The sequence below is a fragment of the Buceros rhinoceros genome, unplaced genomic scaffold, assembly GCF_000710305.1.
Source record: "Buceros rhinoceros silvestris isolate BGI_N320 unplaced genomic scaffold, ASM71030v1 scaffold6639, whole genome shotgun sequence".
Taxonomy (NCBI): Eukaryota; Metazoa; Chordata; class Aves; order Bucerotiformes; family Bucerotidae; genus Buceros; species Buceros rhinoceros.
In genome coordinates this window covers 32,615-50,906 of record NW_010433170.1, presented here as the reverse complement: position 1 = coordinate 50,906, position 18,292 = coordinate 32,615, and the positions used below count along the sequence as shown (strand labels likewise).

General features: G+C 39.6%; 1 protein-coding gene across 1 annotated transcript in view; it reads left to right on the top strand.

Moving 5' to 3' along the window:
- The first annotated feature begins 650 nt into the window (after positions 1-650).
- Positions 651-18,292, top strand: part of SWT1 (SWT1 RNA endoribonuclease homolog (S. cerevisiae)) — a 31,573-nt gene continuing 13,931 nt past the window's right edge. Inside the window, exons 1-15 of the mRNA XM_010144005.1 lie at positions 651-716; positions 2,771-2,829; positions 4,121-4,874; positions 5,470-5,535; positions 5,659-5,715; positions 6,221-6,350; positions 6,496-6,597; positions 7,321-7,509; positions 8,053-8,146; positions 9,421-9,557; positions 10,394-10,545; positions 11,896-12,034; positions 14,480-14,625; positions 15,931-16,139; positions 17,177-17,296. Of these exons, the coding sequence (XP_010142307.1) occupies positions 651-716; positions 2,771-2,829; positions 4,121-4,874; positions 5,470-5,535; positions 5,659-5,715; positions 6,221-6,350; positions 6,496-6,597; positions 7,321-7,509; positions 8,053-8,146; positions 9,421-9,557; positions 10,394-10,545; positions 11,896-12,034; positions 14,480-14,625; positions 15,931-16,139; positions 17,177-17,296 (2,420 nt within the window). The remainder of the gene's footprint in view (positions 717-2,770; positions 2,830-4,120; positions 4,875-5,469; positions 5,536-5,658; positions 5,716-6,220; positions 6,351-6,495; positions 6,598-7,320; positions 7,510-8,052; positions 8,147-9,420; positions 9,558-10,393; positions 10,546-11,895; positions 12,035-14,479; positions 14,626-15,930; positions 16,140-17,176; positions 17,297-18,292) is intronic.

Genomic DNA, 18,292 nt, shown 5'->3' with positions numbered 1-18,292 from the left:
GGGCAGGAAGCTGCTTCCTCTTCGGGAGTCGTGGCGGCGGAGCAGCAGCTCTTCCCTCATCCCGCCCTTGTTGAAAGCTGTCTGAGAGCTTGTGTTTACTTGGTCTTCCCTGCTTTACGGCTCAGCTGCCCCGGGGGTTTATCTGGCTATGTTGTTGACCTGTGCTCTGGAAACTCGCCTCACGCGTTGGGAGATTTCTGGGGAGGCTTTCTGAGAGCCCTCTTCAGCCTCGTCTCGTTCGTGCAGAGGGTGGTGTAGCGGTTGCGCAGGTGTCACGATGTGACCCCTTACCTGGGGCCTGAGGCGAGAGTTACACAGCTGGGACGGCTTTAAAACTCGACGGGTGTACCACTGTGTTAAAGCGTGCTTGCCTCTGTTACTCCGGTATGTTTGCAGGTACAGAACGTGTCTTTGGAGCGGATGGTAAAGCAATTGCCATCCTTTTTTTTTTTTTTTTGTAAGGTTCTGTTGGTAGTGAGATGTGAATAATTAACTCTGTTGAAATATGCAGTGGTTCTGTAACGAGAAAACAAAAGAATAGTATTAGTGTGTTTTTTCTCTGTGCAGTTAAAATTTATTTTTTATGCCAGGTGGAAATAAAAATTTGGAAGCAGTAATAATGGCAACACTGTTTTTCTTAGGATTTGAAGATGTCTAAGAAGAAACTGAAGAAATTAACTGGAAAGGAGGACTGTATGGATGGCCGGCATGACAAAGTAGGAACAGCTATATTTCTTTTATTATTATTTTCATTTAAAGTTCCACATTTAAAAAAATTATTTAGCAGTCTTGGAATAGAAAGATGAATAAAATTTAAAGGTGGGGTCCTTAAGAGCATCAGGAGAGTTGAGTTGGTCATAACTGCATGTTCTAGCCTGATAACTAGCTTATGTTTTTCTCTAGAGGCTATGAGGAGTAACGTGAGTATCAGAAAATAAGAGATTTTTTTACTTTAGTATATCTTCCTGGTCAAGAAAAGTTAAAACTTTTACCAAAACTACTGCTGTTTTCCTGGATTTTTGTTTATCTAGGATCATTTATCTTAATTTCCTGCTTAATCACAAATTGTGCTTCACTGCATTTTAGCAAGCAACTCTCAACTATTTCCTTTTAACCATAGAGACATAAATCAATGAACCACATTCTTAGAATACTCTGACTCCTATTTGTATCTAGTGAGTAAGGATTCATTGAATCACTTGTAAAATGCAGGTGCTACAGGGGTGATAATCTTTCTGCTCATTTTTTGTTGTTGTTTGTGTCCCCTTCTGGGAAGTTATTCCCTGCCAGTAGTATCATATGTATCTAATAAATCAGTGGTTTAATAAATCCGCACTTAAGTTTACTAGATTTTTTTCGCTTTGGATTTTGTAAGGTATTGTTAAAGAAGCACAGTCTGAACCCTCAGTTTCCTGAAGCAGAGTCTCAGACATCAAATCTCATAGACATAGATAATTTATCAGCAGCAGGGTCAGCTCTAGCTAAGTGCCTCCAGAGTGGGACCCCCTTGGTTATCTCCCTGTGCTTTTTAAAGCCTCACAGTTTATTGCGTAAGTTGGTGTGTGAGATTAAAACTTTCGGGTACCCAGTCATCTGATCCGGTATTGTTTTGTACTTGCCTATTACTCTGGTTTTTCTGTTATGTTGCTAGTAGTGATCTTGAGTGTGTCCTTCACTGCCAGTTAATTGAGTTGTTAATAAACTAATAAAACACTTTGATTCCTATTTGATTATAGACGTGTGAGTTGAACAGGTCTTCTTGCAGCAAGTTGCATCAAAGTGGTTCTCAGTGGCAACAGCCTTTAATGGCCACCCCAGTTATGATTTCAGTGGGTTTGCTACTGTTACAACTCCAACACCAACCAGAGGAAGTTCTCAGAATTTCCTTAATTCATTAGAACTCCACTGGTTTCTATGACCCATTTATTTATTTATGAATGAAGTGCTTCTAATGTGGAAATAAAATAGCTGAGGCCTCTCTGGATAGGAAAATCTCTGCAGCAGTGACCTCATGGCCTCACTGAGTCGGCATGACCCAATTATTGGCATGAATTATTTGTAAAAGGTTGTACTGTGTGGAGCTTCCTTATCTGACATGATCGATATGATACTGTTCTCTGTTGTAATTTCCTGCACCCTGCTGTAGTTTTGGGAAAAGTGAGCCATATAATCCAGGGGTATATGAAAATGAACTGCCTTCTTGGGCACAGTTCCTCTCAGCAGAGTCTGTCCTGTCTAAAAAAGAGCTGTTCAAGTTCTTCAGGGACTGTCTTTGCTCTTAATCGGACCTATGTAACTACAGTTTCATGTTGTTCCACTAATTAGTAAATCCGATGAGAATTAATAATGCATCTCTTCTGCAGAAAAACCATCCGTAGAAATATCCTCTCTTTAGCCTTACCTAGGGCATGGCTGGAAGCAGTCCTCGGGTTTTTCCTAAGGGGGGCTTTTCCCCTATATAAATATACAAAAAAGTATATTTTTCCATACTGATATACTTGTAGAGTATACGGAACACATGAATCCTAAATGTGTTTAATTAGTTGAGCTCTTTCTATTTATAACCCAGGACCCATTCACTTTTTTTTTCTTAAATATAACATAACCTCAATGCTAAATTAAAGCAAGGTAGGTGGCTGCCTTTTTCAAGGTTTGTGTACTCAAAACCATAGTGAATCTAGTACGAAATTATATTTGTTCCATCTTATGAAGGTGGTTTTATTAACTGCAGTTTTCTTTATAAGTCCTTGGATTTTTTTTCTCCTTTCAGAACTCTGAAGATGCAAGATCTTACAACCGTTCTTTGAAAGGAGAGACAGAAGTTCAGAGGTAAATTCTTGCTCTATCATAAAATGGAAATGCTTAAAACAGTCACAGACTTTTCTTAATACCAAATTTATGAACTTTGTTTGACCTAGTCAGCAAACAAAATACTGTGTTTTAGCTGATGAAGTGTTAGCATTGCATTCCTGAGTGGGTTCTAGGGCAGTCTGAGATAGTTGAGAAGGCGGAGTTCAGAATCTTTTTTTAACTCTCATATATGCTACTACCCTTCCAATAAGGTAGGAGTTATATTCTTCCAATGCTGCTGCCATAAAAAGATTGTATTTTTTTTGGTCTTGAGTGCTACCTTGTTGGTTTGTATTGCATATTATACTCATGAATCCTGAGATGGCAAAGCTTTGGATTGTTTTTTAATCATGGCAAGATGTTGCTGCAGTTTCTGTTAGACCGGAGTCGCAAGTCGTAGTATGTTTAGCTGCACGTGCACGTGCTGTTAAGCACCGTTTGTTAGTCCAGTATGATATTACCGTGAAAAGGTAACTATACTCACACCAAAACTCCATCCAGTTCAGTCCCCCAACAGTGACAGTGGCCAGAAGGGCTCGCATAGGAAGGAATTTGTGAATCGAGACAAGTACAAATGATATTTTCTGTTGTACGCCCTTCCAGCTTCTAAGAACCAGTTAGGGGTCTCCAAAGTCAGAAGCTGGGTGCCCTTACTTCCCCAACACTTTTGTTTTAGCTGTCTAAAACAGCTATTTTAGAGCAGAGTTGAAACTTTCTTGGCTATTTTAAAACTTGTGTTTGATAAATGTACTGAGTATTTTCTCTGCTCCTATAAGAAAGTTTCCTAATGTTATGATATTCCTGTCAATTGTTCCTTTTCTGAGTTCTCCCATCTGTTTGTCCTTCACTGTCTGAAAGCTGCGTGGTGTTTGGCACTGTTAGATGAGGCTGAGCTGCTGCACACTTAGATTTTAGGGTGACACTTCTGTATCATTAAACTGCTGCTAAAACTTCGCTGGATGATCAGGTGGAACTAGGCTTTGCAGGGTATCTCTCAAACCAATCGATAGTGAATGCAGGAAAAGCTTTTTCTCCATTTTTGTAAGCTAGAATAGCTGTACAGGTAGGAAAACCAGAAACACTAAAAATGCTGCACCAAACTATGATAAAGGATGGATGTTGCTGCAAGTTCATATTTAAGAAGACAGTAAACCGGTGCTCATAAATACTGAGCTGTAACTGCCTAGATCAGGTGCAGGCTTTTTTCTTTGTTTGTTCTGTTGTTTTACATTAATTGAGCTAATTAATTTTTTTGTAATGTTTTCTATAGATTCAAAATAGAGAAAGGTGGGGAAGAGAAGAAGCAAGACCGAAGTCCTAACATTTCTCATGGCACTGATGGAAGATCCCAAGGAAAATCTGCAGACAGAAGCAAACCCACAGATGATTCTTTAATCCAACCTGAAAAGCAAAAGAGAATAATTATTCAATTTAAAGCCAAAGAAGTTAAACATGGAAAAAGTACACGCACTCCTGATGCAGCGATTTCAAGCAGCACAAGTTACAACAAAAGTCGTTTTGATGGAACAGAAGGAAAAAGACTCTGGCATAGCTTTGAGCTTCAGAGGGAGAAAGCGCTGAAGAAAAAAGCAGAGAAAGCTGAACTCTGCAAGCTGAAGCTGAAAGCAGAAAAAACTGCGTTGGAAAAATTTAAGTCATCTCCGTACGATTCACACGTACCACATAAAAAGGCAGATGGATCAAAAAAACAGAGTGAAGATGTCAGAATTCCAAAAAAGCTGTCTGACACCTCAACAGGGACTGTGTGTGTCGACAGGCCTTTCTCTAAGGAGCCAAATGCATTTTCGAGGACTTGGGAAAAAGAGTATGAAGAAGAATATAAGGAGTTTTCTAGTAAAAAACGGCACATGAATAAACACACGCCATCATGCTATTTGACTGAAACAGCACAACGATGGGACTGTTGTAAACGGAAGAAAACAGATGCTGAGTCTTATAAAGCTACTGGTAATTCAGGGACTGAAGAAAGGGACTTGGAAGCCAGAGGATTATGTTTTAAGCAGGTAATGAGAATCCCAGCTCTGTGTGTTATGCAGGCAGATGTTTCAGGCTGGTTTCTGAATGATAGGCAGATGTAAACCATGTTTGGATGGAAATTGCTGTGTTTCAGTTTGTGCCCACTGCCTCTTGTCCTGGCACTGGGTACTGCTAAGAGTCTGGTTCTGTCTTTGTTACACCCTCCCATCAGATATTTGTAAACGTTGATAGGACTTCCCTTCTCTTCTCCAGGCCAAACAGCCCCAGCTCTTCTAGCCTCTTGTATGATCTGCCCCAGTCCTTTCATCATCTCGGTGACCCTTTGCTCAGTTCAGTCCATTAAATTAATTTCTGTCCTGTACTGGGAAAGCCGGAGCAAGGATAACACAATGACAAACGCACAAGAGACTGGAAAAATAGGCTTGTGGTGTAAATCGTATTTTATTTCAAAAGCAAGGCATCCTTCTAAGCCCTTTTGAAATGGTACTGGAGATGGTTCATCATGGACATCAAAAATATACTTTACGTTACTATTCAATTCACTTGAGAATATTCAATGTTCTCTCAAAAGCGCTCTGAAAGACTGATACGAGTTCTACTTCTGTTCCTACTCCTTTCTAGGATATTGAGATCCCATGCACATCTGACTCCTTCCAAGAAGGTGAGGACAGAAAGTATCTCCAAAAGGTTAGTGATGTACTTGTTGAACACTGAAGAGCTGTATTCTGAAACTCTTGAGACAGGGATTGGTTGTTCCTCAGTCTTCCTCGATGTTTTGTGATGGTATGGGTTTTCTAATTTTTCTTACAGAGCTTTGAAGTCTTTCTGCCCCCTCAAGATAGGCAGAACCCAGAAACAGACCAAGAGGTTAGTATTGCTTTAATTTAACTCTTCTAAGTTGCATTAAAAACTTGGGCACTGAGGTTGTGTAGCTGGACGATGCCACGACTTTTCTGAATATTTTGCGTTGTTGGCTTATGATCTACACTTAAAGTGTGGAGCGCTTTTTTCAAATACTAAACAAACTTGCTGAAGTACTGCTGACTAGGAGCATTCTGAGATCAGAAGATGGTCTTTCAGTTATTCCCTGCCACGTAGGGGGCCTTTGTCGTTGCTTACATACTCCTTTTTGGGTACTGGCTAGAAAGGTTGTAAACAAATCTTCCTTCTAGGCTGGATTATGGACTTCCTGTGGAAGATGTGCAGAAGGTTCTCCTGGCTTTACATTTGCTGTGCCAACTTAAAATTTTTCATGCTTCCTTTTCCATCAGTTTTACCACCACAGCATCAATGCAACAATGTCTTTTTCAGGAACGATTCATAAACTGTTACTTATAATTGATTTCATACGTGCAGATTTTTGTCATTGTAGATGCAGATAGTTGAAGATTTGCATGTTGCTCGTGTTCAGAAGAGGATGGCCCTGTCTGTTGTACAGACGTGTGGAGAACTTACCAGTATGGAAATAGATCTTCCAGAACAGGATTTAAATATTTCTGCTGGTATGTCATGATTTGATGTTCTTTGGTATCTACTTGCAGCTAGTTATTAAAGTCAGTTAATAGTCTGAGCAGAGAGTACACAACTGTTTGGTTGTTTTTTTTTTTTTTTCACAGATGGTTTTTTCTTCTCTTTTTTTCCCTCCAGAGACTTTTCCTTCTGGTCTGAACATATTAGTGGTGATTGACACAAATATAATGATTAGTCACCTTGAGTTTGTCAGATGGCTGAAATCTGAGGATATACCAGGTATGTGAAGACATTTTCAGAAGAAACAGATGATGTAAGATCTTCAGGCTGTGTGAGGAAAACTACACCTGGGTGCCTGTGTGAACCCAAGCAGGCTGCCTCGTACAGAAAGCTCAGCTATGGAAGTAGAACCACTATGTTTATACTTATGTAGCTACAGAGAATCATAGTCCATGTTCTCAAGAACGTGGATGAATTCTTAGAGGTAAATAAGTCTTACCTGTTGTAAGAACATCTTTCTAAGCATTTAATCCATCACTAGTGGCAATGATGTTTTCTACTCTTTTTAGCATTTTTTTTCCCTAGAAATCTAAAGCCTTTCAAAATCTGATAAGCAGTCAGTCAGTGCTTATTTCTTTCTTAGTGAAGGTGTCAGAATTCTTGAGGCGTTTGAGCAATTTCTCAGCAATTCGGATTGCAGACCTGGCTTTAATGTTTGGCTTTAATATGTTGTGAAGCTTGTAGCTATTTAATGTCAGTAGCGTGAGGATCATGCATGTCAGTTGTTTGTAGATATTCGGGATCTAATGGGATACTTAGGGTGCTTTGATGCTTTCAGCTAATGCATATACTTATTCTCACCACCTGGAAAATGGGTCAATAAGGGCCTGAGTAATTTTCAGGATTAAAAATTTGAATTAAAAATTATCTCTAGTAGTTTGCATGGCTCTTCAAAAAGTCTTTGGTTTTTTGGTTGTCATTGTTGTGTTTTTTTCCTTCCAGGCATTGGCAAACTTGCATTAATAATTCCCTGGGTTGTTCTACAAGAGTTGGACAACTTGAAGAAGGGGAAAATGTTGCAGCATGTTCGGGACAAAGCTATCCCTGCGGTCCAGTTCATCTACATGTGTCTCAAAAACCAAGATTCAAAGTTGTGGGGGCAATCCATGCAGCTTGCTTCTCAAAAAATGTGTAATATATGTGCAATCAATTTGGTTTGGGTAGTTAATCCTTGCAGCTCACCTAGCGGGAGCCTTAGTGCTCAATTTTGAATTTAATACGGTCTTCACTCTGCAGTTTGCTAATTAGAATTAGCTACTAGCTTACAGCAGCCTGCAGAGCACACCGAAGGCCATAGTACGCAAATACTTTTTCAGATCAGGGCTGTTTTCTTTTAGCTACGTCCATTGGCAAGTGGCGGATTACGAAACGGAAATTCATGTAGTTTTACCTCTGAGCTGAGGATATGTTGTGTTTCTGTGCTTTTGCTTTTGCCTCGGTCATCATAAAATTTAACAGAGGCAAATTTACCTGTGGCTCAGTTGACGTTTTCTGACAAAACCGTGGTGATTGAGTGGAGTAGTACCTAAGAATTCAGCGCTCAGGTCTGCGTTTAGGTGATGCTCCTCTGTCCTTGTTTGGGGGTATTAAACGTAAAAACAGTGCCGTGACTACACTGAAGTATCTCTTGTGTGGAATTACTCTGTATCAGCACTGTCTTAACTAAATTTGCAGATGGCCTGAGCGATGAGAACAACGACGACCGTGTTTTACAATGTTGTCTGCAGTATCAGAACCTCTTTCCTCAAGCTGTTGTCATACTCTGCACGTGAGTTCTGTGTACCTTTAGGTCTCTTATGAGGCGTAAGTTAGTCTTGTGCCAAGTACACTGTTTATAAATAATGCCTTAAAATGCCGAGCTGAAGTAAGCTTTTTGAAGAGCAATCACCTCTTAAAAGCTAGAGTAGAATAATAAAACAAAGGTTGTGGACTTAATCACCTCCATGTGCTTGAGGCCTGAAGTAGAATTAAGTTTACTCAGTACTCAATTTTAAAACTTTTTAAAGCATAGCTTCCTCAGATTTTATTCCAATTTCTCATAAATAATATTACCAGAATTACAAAATAGAAAAATTACTTGTATTAATGATGGAGATCCAAGTAGGAACTTTTTCTGCTCCATTGTTGGGAACGGTAATGAACATTGTCCAGGGTTCCTCTTAGGATGAGGGAAGGTGGGGGTAGGTTTGCCTCTGTTCTCCTCTTGTGACGATAACGGCTGATTTCCAAGTGCTGATTCTCAGTTTTATCCAGATCACAGGGAGCTAGTTTTTAAAGGACAAATATCCTTTGCCAGGAGCTGTAAACAGTTTGGGCTTCACTAGAACCATTTCCTCTGTATTTCAGTGAGTGGGTTTTTAAGGCATTAGGCATTGGGTGGTTTGAGCTGACGTGTGCATTGGGTTGCTGCTGAAAGTCCTATTTCAATCACAGTATTCATGGCAATTGCAGTATTCATAGTGCTGTTGATAATGATTTTAGGTTTCTCCAAGTAAGGAACAAGAGGTGACTTCAGAAGTGCTTTTTGTCTGAAAATCCCGTTATCCTTTATCAATACAAGCGATGGGAATTGTTGAGGAAGCATTAAGATCCAGCTTTGTACTGCGTCTTTATAGTAGTTTTGCTGGAGCGGTGTAGACCTCAGGGTGGCATCTGGGACAGTAGAACTGTAAAAACACTCATTTTCACTCAAAAATGAGAATTTATTGTAGCAATTGAAAAAGACATTACTGTCTTAGAATTATTGCCTTGTTTGCTTTCATAGCAAGTAGGCATCATTGCTGTAGCTGTTTTTTTTTTCTTAAAGCAAACCTAGAGCCTGAAACCTTTTCCAATATACTTCTATCATTTTTTCAGAATAGATTCTTTAGTTAGTTTTCTGGTTTAATTTTTTTAACTGCTTCTAGCTGCTTGAGAAAGAAAACTTCATTATAATGAAGCTCACAAAACAAACTTACCAAAACCAACTTATTTAGCGTGTTGCTTTTATTACTCACTATTTAGTAATGCCAGTTTTGTCAACAATTAATTCTCTTCTCCTAGGGATGATAAAAATTTATGTAATAAAGCCATTGTGAGTGAGGTCAAGGCATTCTGCAAAGCTGATTTGATCACTGCTCTACAGAAGCTGAATGTAAACAGGCATCAGGACCATGCTGAGCTGCAACAGGCAAAAGGTGGTAAGTTTTGTTAGTGTGCACGTATGCTGGGTTTTGAGACACATAATTGGCGTCGGAGAGTGAGAACAATTTCTGCTATAACTTCAGTTTTCATATACTTTGAGTCCTTATGAATGCTTTTTTGTTTGGGGCAGATTTTTTATTTTCAAAGGTAAGTGTTTTTCTGAAATTGAGACCTGTATTAAAACATTGGTCTCTTAGTTCTAGGAAATTTAAGTGGGACACATTTTTGTGTTATGGAAAAAACATAACATGAATTTCCTGTGTTTATAGTAATTTAAAAGGTGTCCTGAACTTTTTAGGACTGAGAAGAGGTTTTTCCCGTTGAGCCAGTTTGGGTTCTATTTTCAGTAGCTGAGAAATTCCGTATGCTGAGAGCTCTCCTAACGTTTTATGCTGATTAGCTTAACTTGCATCCCAAAGAGTAGCACTTGATTCTTGGGTTCCCTGTTCATTTTTCCAAAAGTACAAATACAGTGTGTAGTATTAAGAAGTGATCATCTTATACAGCTAGGGGGGTTATCAGCAAGTATATAATCTAAGTTATTTAAGGAAATAACTTATTTAAGGAACTGTGGAGGAAGATCACAAATGAAAAATGCTCTGGGGAAATTAATATTCTCAGTCAGTTGTTCATAATTAAAAATGCCTACAGTACAAGTGGGTATAACTAGAAATACTTGAAACCTAATTAGATATAGCCCTTCTGCTTTATAACATAAATGTAAAGCGTAGTCTGTCTTCATTGATGGGGACAAGTTATTTGTGTACTATCAATGTAAATTAGCTATAGAAGCAGTTGCAATAAGCACCTTTTCTTATCATTGATTTGACAGGTGCAGAGTTGGAGAAAACAGGACGAGGTGACGCTAGTCTCACTGCACGGTTCCCAAATATGCTTCCAAACCTTGAAAAGAACTTAGGAGAAGCTTTATCCTGTATTTTGGAGACCGAAATGAAAATTGCTTTCGGAAACCTATGGATGGAGGTGGTTTCTTCTGCCATTTTGCTTGATATTTTGAGTACTAAGAGGTTTAAATGTCCTTGGTATTGTAATGATATTAGTACCTGTGCTAAGTCTGGTTCACTAATGTAACAGTTCACTGGCAGCGCACACAGTTCAGTGCTCAGCTCTGTTATTTAATTTTCTAGCAAGATTATTCTCTTTGACCAGTAATGACTGCACAGTGTTTTTCTAGCACGGTAACGGATATGCTGGCTGTTCAGTGTGAATTCTCAGAACTCTTTGTACTAGTTGCATTACATTTCCATTTCAGCTTTTCTAGCATGGTTGAATCTCGCTGCCCTTCAAGAACTTATTCCATGACAGTTTAGATAATATTGAGGCACTGATGTTGCAGGCACTTCTTCCCCATGAGAACAGATGTTTTTAGATACCTCGTGGATAGAATTGTTCGCAGCTGAATTGCAGATATAATGAGAACTTCCACTCGCTCTTTCAAGAGTGTTGTTAACAGGAGATGAATACTGGTGTACAAGGCACTATGGAATTGTCCGTGCTTTAGCTGAGATTCCATTTTATACCTGGCAAAGGTTAGTTAAAAGTTCAAATTTTCTGCAGATAAGCCTTTGTGGCTTTCAGATTAAATAACTTGCAGGGGATGACTGTTGTTCCACAAATTAGAGCTTTGATTAGCTGTTAAGCTTTTAGGCACTTCTGATGATCTTTGATTTCTGTTAACGTCTTTTCAAACTCTGGTTGAACATGATAGGAATAAATTACAATTTCATTGCAATGTGACTATATTGCATCATGTATATATAGTCATAGCTAGGGAGAGTGTGGTTATTTTTACTTTTTTAACAATACTAGAAAATCACAGAATGATCTGGTTGGAAGAGAACTTTAAGATCATCAAGTCCAACCGTTCACCCTGCACTGCCAGCGTCCCTAAACCATGTCCCTCAGCACCACATCTACAAGTCTCTTAAACACCTCCAGGGATTGGAACTCCACCACCTCCCTAGGCAGCCTAAAGGTGTTTTTACTGGTTTTCAGGCTTTTGTACATAAATAACACATTTTAAGAGAACTCGAGCATTTGGAATGTTTGAGGAAAAGGGAAACCAAAAATCATTAAAATGATGGTACAATATGTGCTTCTACATGAGTATCACCGTTTAATCCATGATGCTGCCAAATCAAATCTTTTTTTAATAGATAAACTATTTAAATCTGAATATAGCCTTATTTGAGGAATCATTTGAATTCTACTTCTGCAAGCACAAATCATAACATTATTGAAAAATAGAGCGGTTTTGAAATGTCTCTGTCTATATGAAATCAGCCTTTGCATTTATAACTTGCTGTCTTTCAGATACTGTATCTGAAGCCACCATGGACATTAGCAAACTTGCTGCAGTGTTATAAAAAACACTGGATGGCTGTTTTTGGTTACGTCGTGCCAAGGAGTTTACTTTCAACAATTGAATGTCTCTATAAACACCTTTGTACAGGTAAGAATCTGAGAGACTATTAATCATGAACTTGGAAAAAAACCTCATTGTGCTAGTTTTAGTAGTGACACGTGTAGATACTTCAAAAAGGCACATGCTCTGTGTGTTTAAATGGTAATGTGTTCCATCCTCTGCTGCTTGCTTTCAGTTTAAGATTATCCACACCATGGACAGTCTTACCTACTTTTGTCTTGATCCACGGTTTATTCCCCAGATGGGTGACAAAATCCTAACTCTGTTATTGTAGCCTTAAAACCAGAATTGAACTGAAATAGATGAGCTATGAAAAAAAGAAAAGAGAGAAGGCTTATGCCAAAATCAAATCTGTCCAGGGTCTGTTCCCAGATAGTTTAAATATCAGCTGCAAAAGTCACAGAAATTACTTCTGAAATGCTTCTTTCGTACTTGCAAAAATCAGGGTAAAGCCATTTTAATGAATATATATCAATGGTCACCAAAGTCTCTGAACTATTTTTAAAAAGCAAGTAGTCTTTCTCCCTCCTTGGCCACAGTGTTATGTGGCCGAATCATCTGCATTTGCCAAATAAATTACAGAGGAGTAAAGACTTTTGTGGTGGTGCAGCTCCCGTGGGGCACATTGTGATGTCAGGGCCAGCCAACTTTGTGTTCCAGTTTTGGCCTCAAATGCAGTGAGTTTGGACAGCTGGTACTTTCTTGTCCTGGGTACAGTACAGTTTGCTGGGATGAGAAGGCGCTCCCTAACCCTACCCAAAACTGTTGCCTGAGAAACTTTTGCTGCCTGGATTGTAGCTCACTCTGGAAGGAGCCAGAAATACCTGCCAAAATCCTGGCCAAATACAGGAAAGAACAATGACCAAAGTCAATCATCTTGTGATCCTAATAGAGACCCTCACCAAGTGTGACGGGTGCACTAGACACCTTGGTCACAGTGGCGGTGGTTTGGCACAGGCTCTGAAGGAGGCCATGGCCTGAGCCATAGTTGGGCCAAGAGCTCCTCTGGTTTCAATCTGTTCTGAACACCCACAGTGGAGTGAAGTGACAGTGCACGTTAACATGGCCGAGTTTGGAACACCAGTCATGCGATTAATGCATAAATAACAGATGGCTTTTCCAAAATTCATTTATCAAAGAACAAAGAAAGTTGAGGGTACACGGAGTCTTATGCCACCTTTCTGTTGACGTGACTTAACTATGAGCCAACCACTTTATCCTTGGAGCTTACCCGAGTCACGGTGGGCTGCAGGTCGGTACCTCCCCCAGAGCTGGGACACCTTTCTGGGGAGATTTTTGGAGGTACCAATGACCATCCACTGACAAGCGTCAGAGGAAAGTGAGTAACTCACTACAATCTACTGCACGTGCAGTAGGAGAATATTGTGTTAATTTACTGCAGGCACAGTAGGAGAAAAGTCTTGGCCATAGGTTAACCTCTGCATCTGTATGTGTGTGTACGATTTAACCTTTATACTTGCCTGTATACAAGTGAACGTGTATATGATTTAATCTCTGTATCCGTCTCCATGTATTTGTGGGTACCATTTGATTGAGGGAACTCTACTGACTATCTCATGTGAATCTTGCCATTCTTGAATCTTTAACCAAGTTGGTTATGGCAAATCTTGTTAAACCTCCCTGATAACTGATTCATAGTTAAGTGTTGTTGTCCCCTTACCCTTAGACATAAACTGTTGAAAGTCTGAGGCTGAGTCTGGATCCTAGACTCCTCTGTGAGAAGGAGTTTAGAGAGCAAGGGGGTCCATTCTGAACCTCATGACTCATTGGGAAGGTCTCCCTTACCCGTTTTATCCCCAGTCTCTTCATATATCATCCTAACTGGAGTGTAACTCAATTCTCCCTTGTATACTTCTTCCATACAGGAATTAATAAGGTGAACTTGGCCATCAAATTGATAAAACTCTGTTAAACTTAATTAAATTTCATCAAATTCCTTAAATTCTGTCAAATTACTATTCTACCTCAATAAGACATAGTGCTGCTTTTCTGTTCAGAGTGAGGTGGGTTCTACTCATCCCATGGCGAGCAGGATCCTGACACAGGATTCCACGGCAGCTGATTTAAAACTCATCTGCAACATCTACTTAATGTGGTAGATGAGGGCAGGGAGGTTTGCTTTCAAAAAAAACCAAACCCCAACCCTTTCATTTATTTAAAGCTGCCTTTAAGTGTTTGGTTTTAACAGTTAAACCTCTTTTGGCTGTTGCTGTTCTGCAGAGTGATTTCGAATATGTCAGTTGATCCTCTTGCCTGGTCCTGGGATACATTTGGAAGACTTAATTAAGAAGCGAGAGTTCTTAACCTCACACACATTTCTCTTGGGACTGTTTAATACTTTTGAACGCTTTTCAAGGTGTTTTATATTTGAGTATAGATTTGCCTCCTAAGATTGACTCCTAACACTTCTTTCTTTTCCTTCTATTTCCCACATTAATGGCTAAATATCAGATAAAGCAGTCGACTCCTCAACAATGCGCATCTTGCTCCAGGAATCCAAAAAATTGTTCCATGCATTCAGTTCAAGGTCGGACTATAACGGCATACTTCCCCAGGCTTACGCTGAAGTGAACAAGCTCTACCAAACGCTCACAGAAGTAAGGGGAGCTTTAGTATTTGGTCACCTAACATCTTCTTGAAGTTGCTGTGTGTTTGTATTACAAACCCAGCTTATATTTCTAAGTTATTCCCATCATTTCAGAAGATTATTGCAGGAAATGTTGTTTGAGTGTTTTCAAAAGTAAAGACCCCAAATTTAATTTTATTTTTCATGTATCCAATATCTGCCTGTCTGTATATGCTTGTTAGACTTTTGGTTTTGCCTAATATCAATGTGTTGGTACCATGAGGGTGACTGAAAAACATTATTTAGCTGCTTTCAGAAAAAATGTGTTTGTTTTCTGTTGCATTTATAGCTGACAGAAAAGGGCGTTAAAGATTCAAGTGGAGACTGTTGTTTCTACTGCTGGCACTGATCCAGTACTACTATTCCAGGCGAGCTTTCATTGTTTTTGTAGCTCTGGTGCTACACGTGAAGATAGAACTTGCTCATATCGCGTGCTTTGGAATAGTTAACAGAGGAGTGTCCCAATACCTTTTGAGCTGCTGTTGAAGACATTTCAGTGTCTTGGTTTGTGCTTACTGTTAGTTCCATATGTGATGGCTTAAAAAATGGAATAATGAGCATGGATGACTTGAAATATTTCTATATATGGGAAAGAATAGAGGTGAGACTACCTGTAGAAAGTTCTCTTCTGTTTTGGAGGAAGCTGAAGGGGAAAGGAAGAAGGTGGTGATCTAGGAGAGGAGGGATGATCTGGGGAGTCTGGATTGTCTGCTGTGCTGTAACTTCTGTGCGTGTCACAGTCAGCTGCTCACTCCGCAGCTCTGTGAGCAGCGCTGCCCTAAGACACACCTTTCTGTCTGAAAACTTGTGTCCTCCTGTCCTCATCCTGACGGGTGTTTGGACATCACAATGAACACAAAGCCCTGGTACAGACCAGAGTGTGCCAGATCAGTTTTAGTTTAACCTGAACAGATTTTCTGAACTGTTTTGTCACGTGAGTAGATAAATACTTTGTGCTGTTGCAGAGAAAAATGTGTCTTTGATTGTGTGACAGGGCTTAAGAGTAAGAAGCTGTTCTCATTTACACCAGCTTACCATGACTTTGTTTCCATTCCCTATCTGTAAAATTTCCAATGTATACATGGAGAAGAAGAATGACTTGGTGAAAGGCCAAGAGGTGCTTTAGATGCAGAGACTATAACAAAGATGGTGATCACTAGAGGAGTTCAGCCTTGCTTTTTTGAGCATTTCTTTAAAAAAAAGGTAGAAGTGTTCAAGATTTCTTAAGTTAGGAACCAAATACATTCATTATTTGTTTGCTAAACTGTTTTATAAGGTGAGGTCAGACAGTGAGCAGGATTTATCAGAAGACATCATGGTTCTTTCAGAAAATGCGGTATGTGAAAAGATGGAAGCAACGACACCAAATCTACAAGACTCTGAAAAAGAAAAGTCACGTCCAAGCTTTCGTGTGGCTCAAGAAAACAGGCACCAGGAAATCTGGTCAGTCCTTGAAGGTGTATGGAATACAATGAACTTGTACAGGTACGGTATGCGAAAAAGGTTTGGAATCTTACATAATTTTCAAACAAACACACTTTATAAATTGCTACTTTTTTCCTATTTTAGAAAAGAAGCTATTAGTAATTAAACTCGATTAAAAAAAATCACGCAATTTGTCACACAGATAATCATACTCGCTTTGGCAAAATTATTTACTTTAATCAATTTGATATACAGTAAATTTTCTTGTTAAGCAAAATCCTTCACTTTATAAAATCCAAACACAGAATCCAGGGATTCATTTAATTTCTTATATAAACCAAACATTGCAGAAAATTAGACACCCCCCTTGATCTAGATGTTTTACTATTGGTCGTGTTTTGCTTTTTTTGAAAAATCTGCTGGAGAATCATAGAGATGCCATACTTTTGGATGCTCTCACAAAATCTGAGTAGATACTGTGTTTTATTTCTGTAGTCTGTTTAATGACAGTATCATAGAATGGTTTGGGTTGAAGGGACCTTCAAAGCTCACCCAGTGCAACCCCCTGCAGGGAGCAGGGACATCTGCACCCAGAGCAGGCTGCTCAGAGCTCCAAGGGCCAACCTGACCTGGAATGGTGCCAGAGATGGGGCTTCTGCCACATCTCTGGGCATCCTGGGTCAGGGTCTTGCTATCCTCAGTGTAAAAAAATTTCTTCCTTATCTCTCATCTGAATCTCCCTCTTTTAGTTTAACCCATCACCCCTTGTCCTGTCCCAAGAGCCCCTCTGAAAAGTCCCTCCCCATCTTTCTTTCAGGCCACTTCAAGTATTTAAGTCAAAAGTAAAGTGTGGTTACAGAATACAGTCGTTAAGGAAAATTTTAATCAGAGAAGTACAACAGCAGGGTATGGTCTTTCTACCATTTTTCTAAGACTATTTTAGAGAACGTCGTTTTAGTATGGGTTTACATTTGACCTTGTTGGGTTTTAATACTCAAATACAATGCATACAGTAGATACTGGGTTTCTCTGAATTTCAAGGATTTTTAGTAATTGCTTTTCAATGTCTCTTCTTTGTTTCTTTCTTTTAATATTAGTATTGAAATTTTCCGAAAGTTGGACCCCAACACAGTAACAAAGCCTTCATTTGAAGAAGCTTTTTTAGGTCTGGAGAAGCTGTTGGCAGCTGTGAATGATATCCGTGAGGGAATTAGTAGGTAAGCATTTAAGCTAGTCATAAAAGCTAGTGACAGTCACCTACAGTCATAAAAGTCACTGAAATCTTTTGATGCCAAACTACAGTTTATTATGCGTTGCTTAGTTACGTGATTTTTTCTTCATTTAAAAACTTGGTATCAAGGCTACCTAGAACTCTCCTGGTACCAAAAGAGTAAGAAACTGTTGCAGACATTCAGACCTCTTGGAGTGGATTTTCTCTCTTGTGACTGGAGACTTGTTTTCCAATATTTGATGACGAGCAACTTGCCTCTGCTCAGAGGTATGATATGATTAACTAATTAATACATTAGCTCTGATGGTGAGAACTTCAGGTAATTGAGAACGTTTGTTTTTCAAATGCGAGGCCCGCTGGAATTGGGGCAAATGTCCAGTATAGTAAAGGACACAAATAACAATGGAAATAGGTTAGAAAGCCGTGGAAGAGATGCATCCAAACGGTTGGGCTTGCCCTGTATTGTAACAATCTGCCTTTTCAGTAAGCATTGAGGTATATTATATGGCTACTGCAGACTGTTCCCATAATCTGCAGAAAGGGAAATGGCTTAACCACAGGATAACCTCCGCCTGTACGTGTGTGTGTGTATGTGTGATTTGCGTAGAAAACTTTGCTGAATCCTTGTCTAAATCACTGTGTACACTCTAACTGATTACTGACTGGTTAAGCATGGTTATATAATCATACAGACTGGTCTTATGATGTGTGATGGGTTGGCAGAAGATCTCCTTTTTAGGAGAATTTGCTTTAACTAGCCAATTGTATTCCCTCCCACGTGACGTCAGCTGCATCTCCATTTTTCATTGGTTAAAAGTTTTCGCGGGTCTGTTCAATTTTTCTTGACTTTTCTGCTTTAAAAGCAGCCGCGCTGCGCCCGCAGAAGTCAGTCTTTCTGCACTCTCTGCCACCCCCTGGACCACTGTCGCTCGCGCCGCACCAGCCACCCCGGACCAGCGCCGAGCCGCGCTTTCTACGGAGC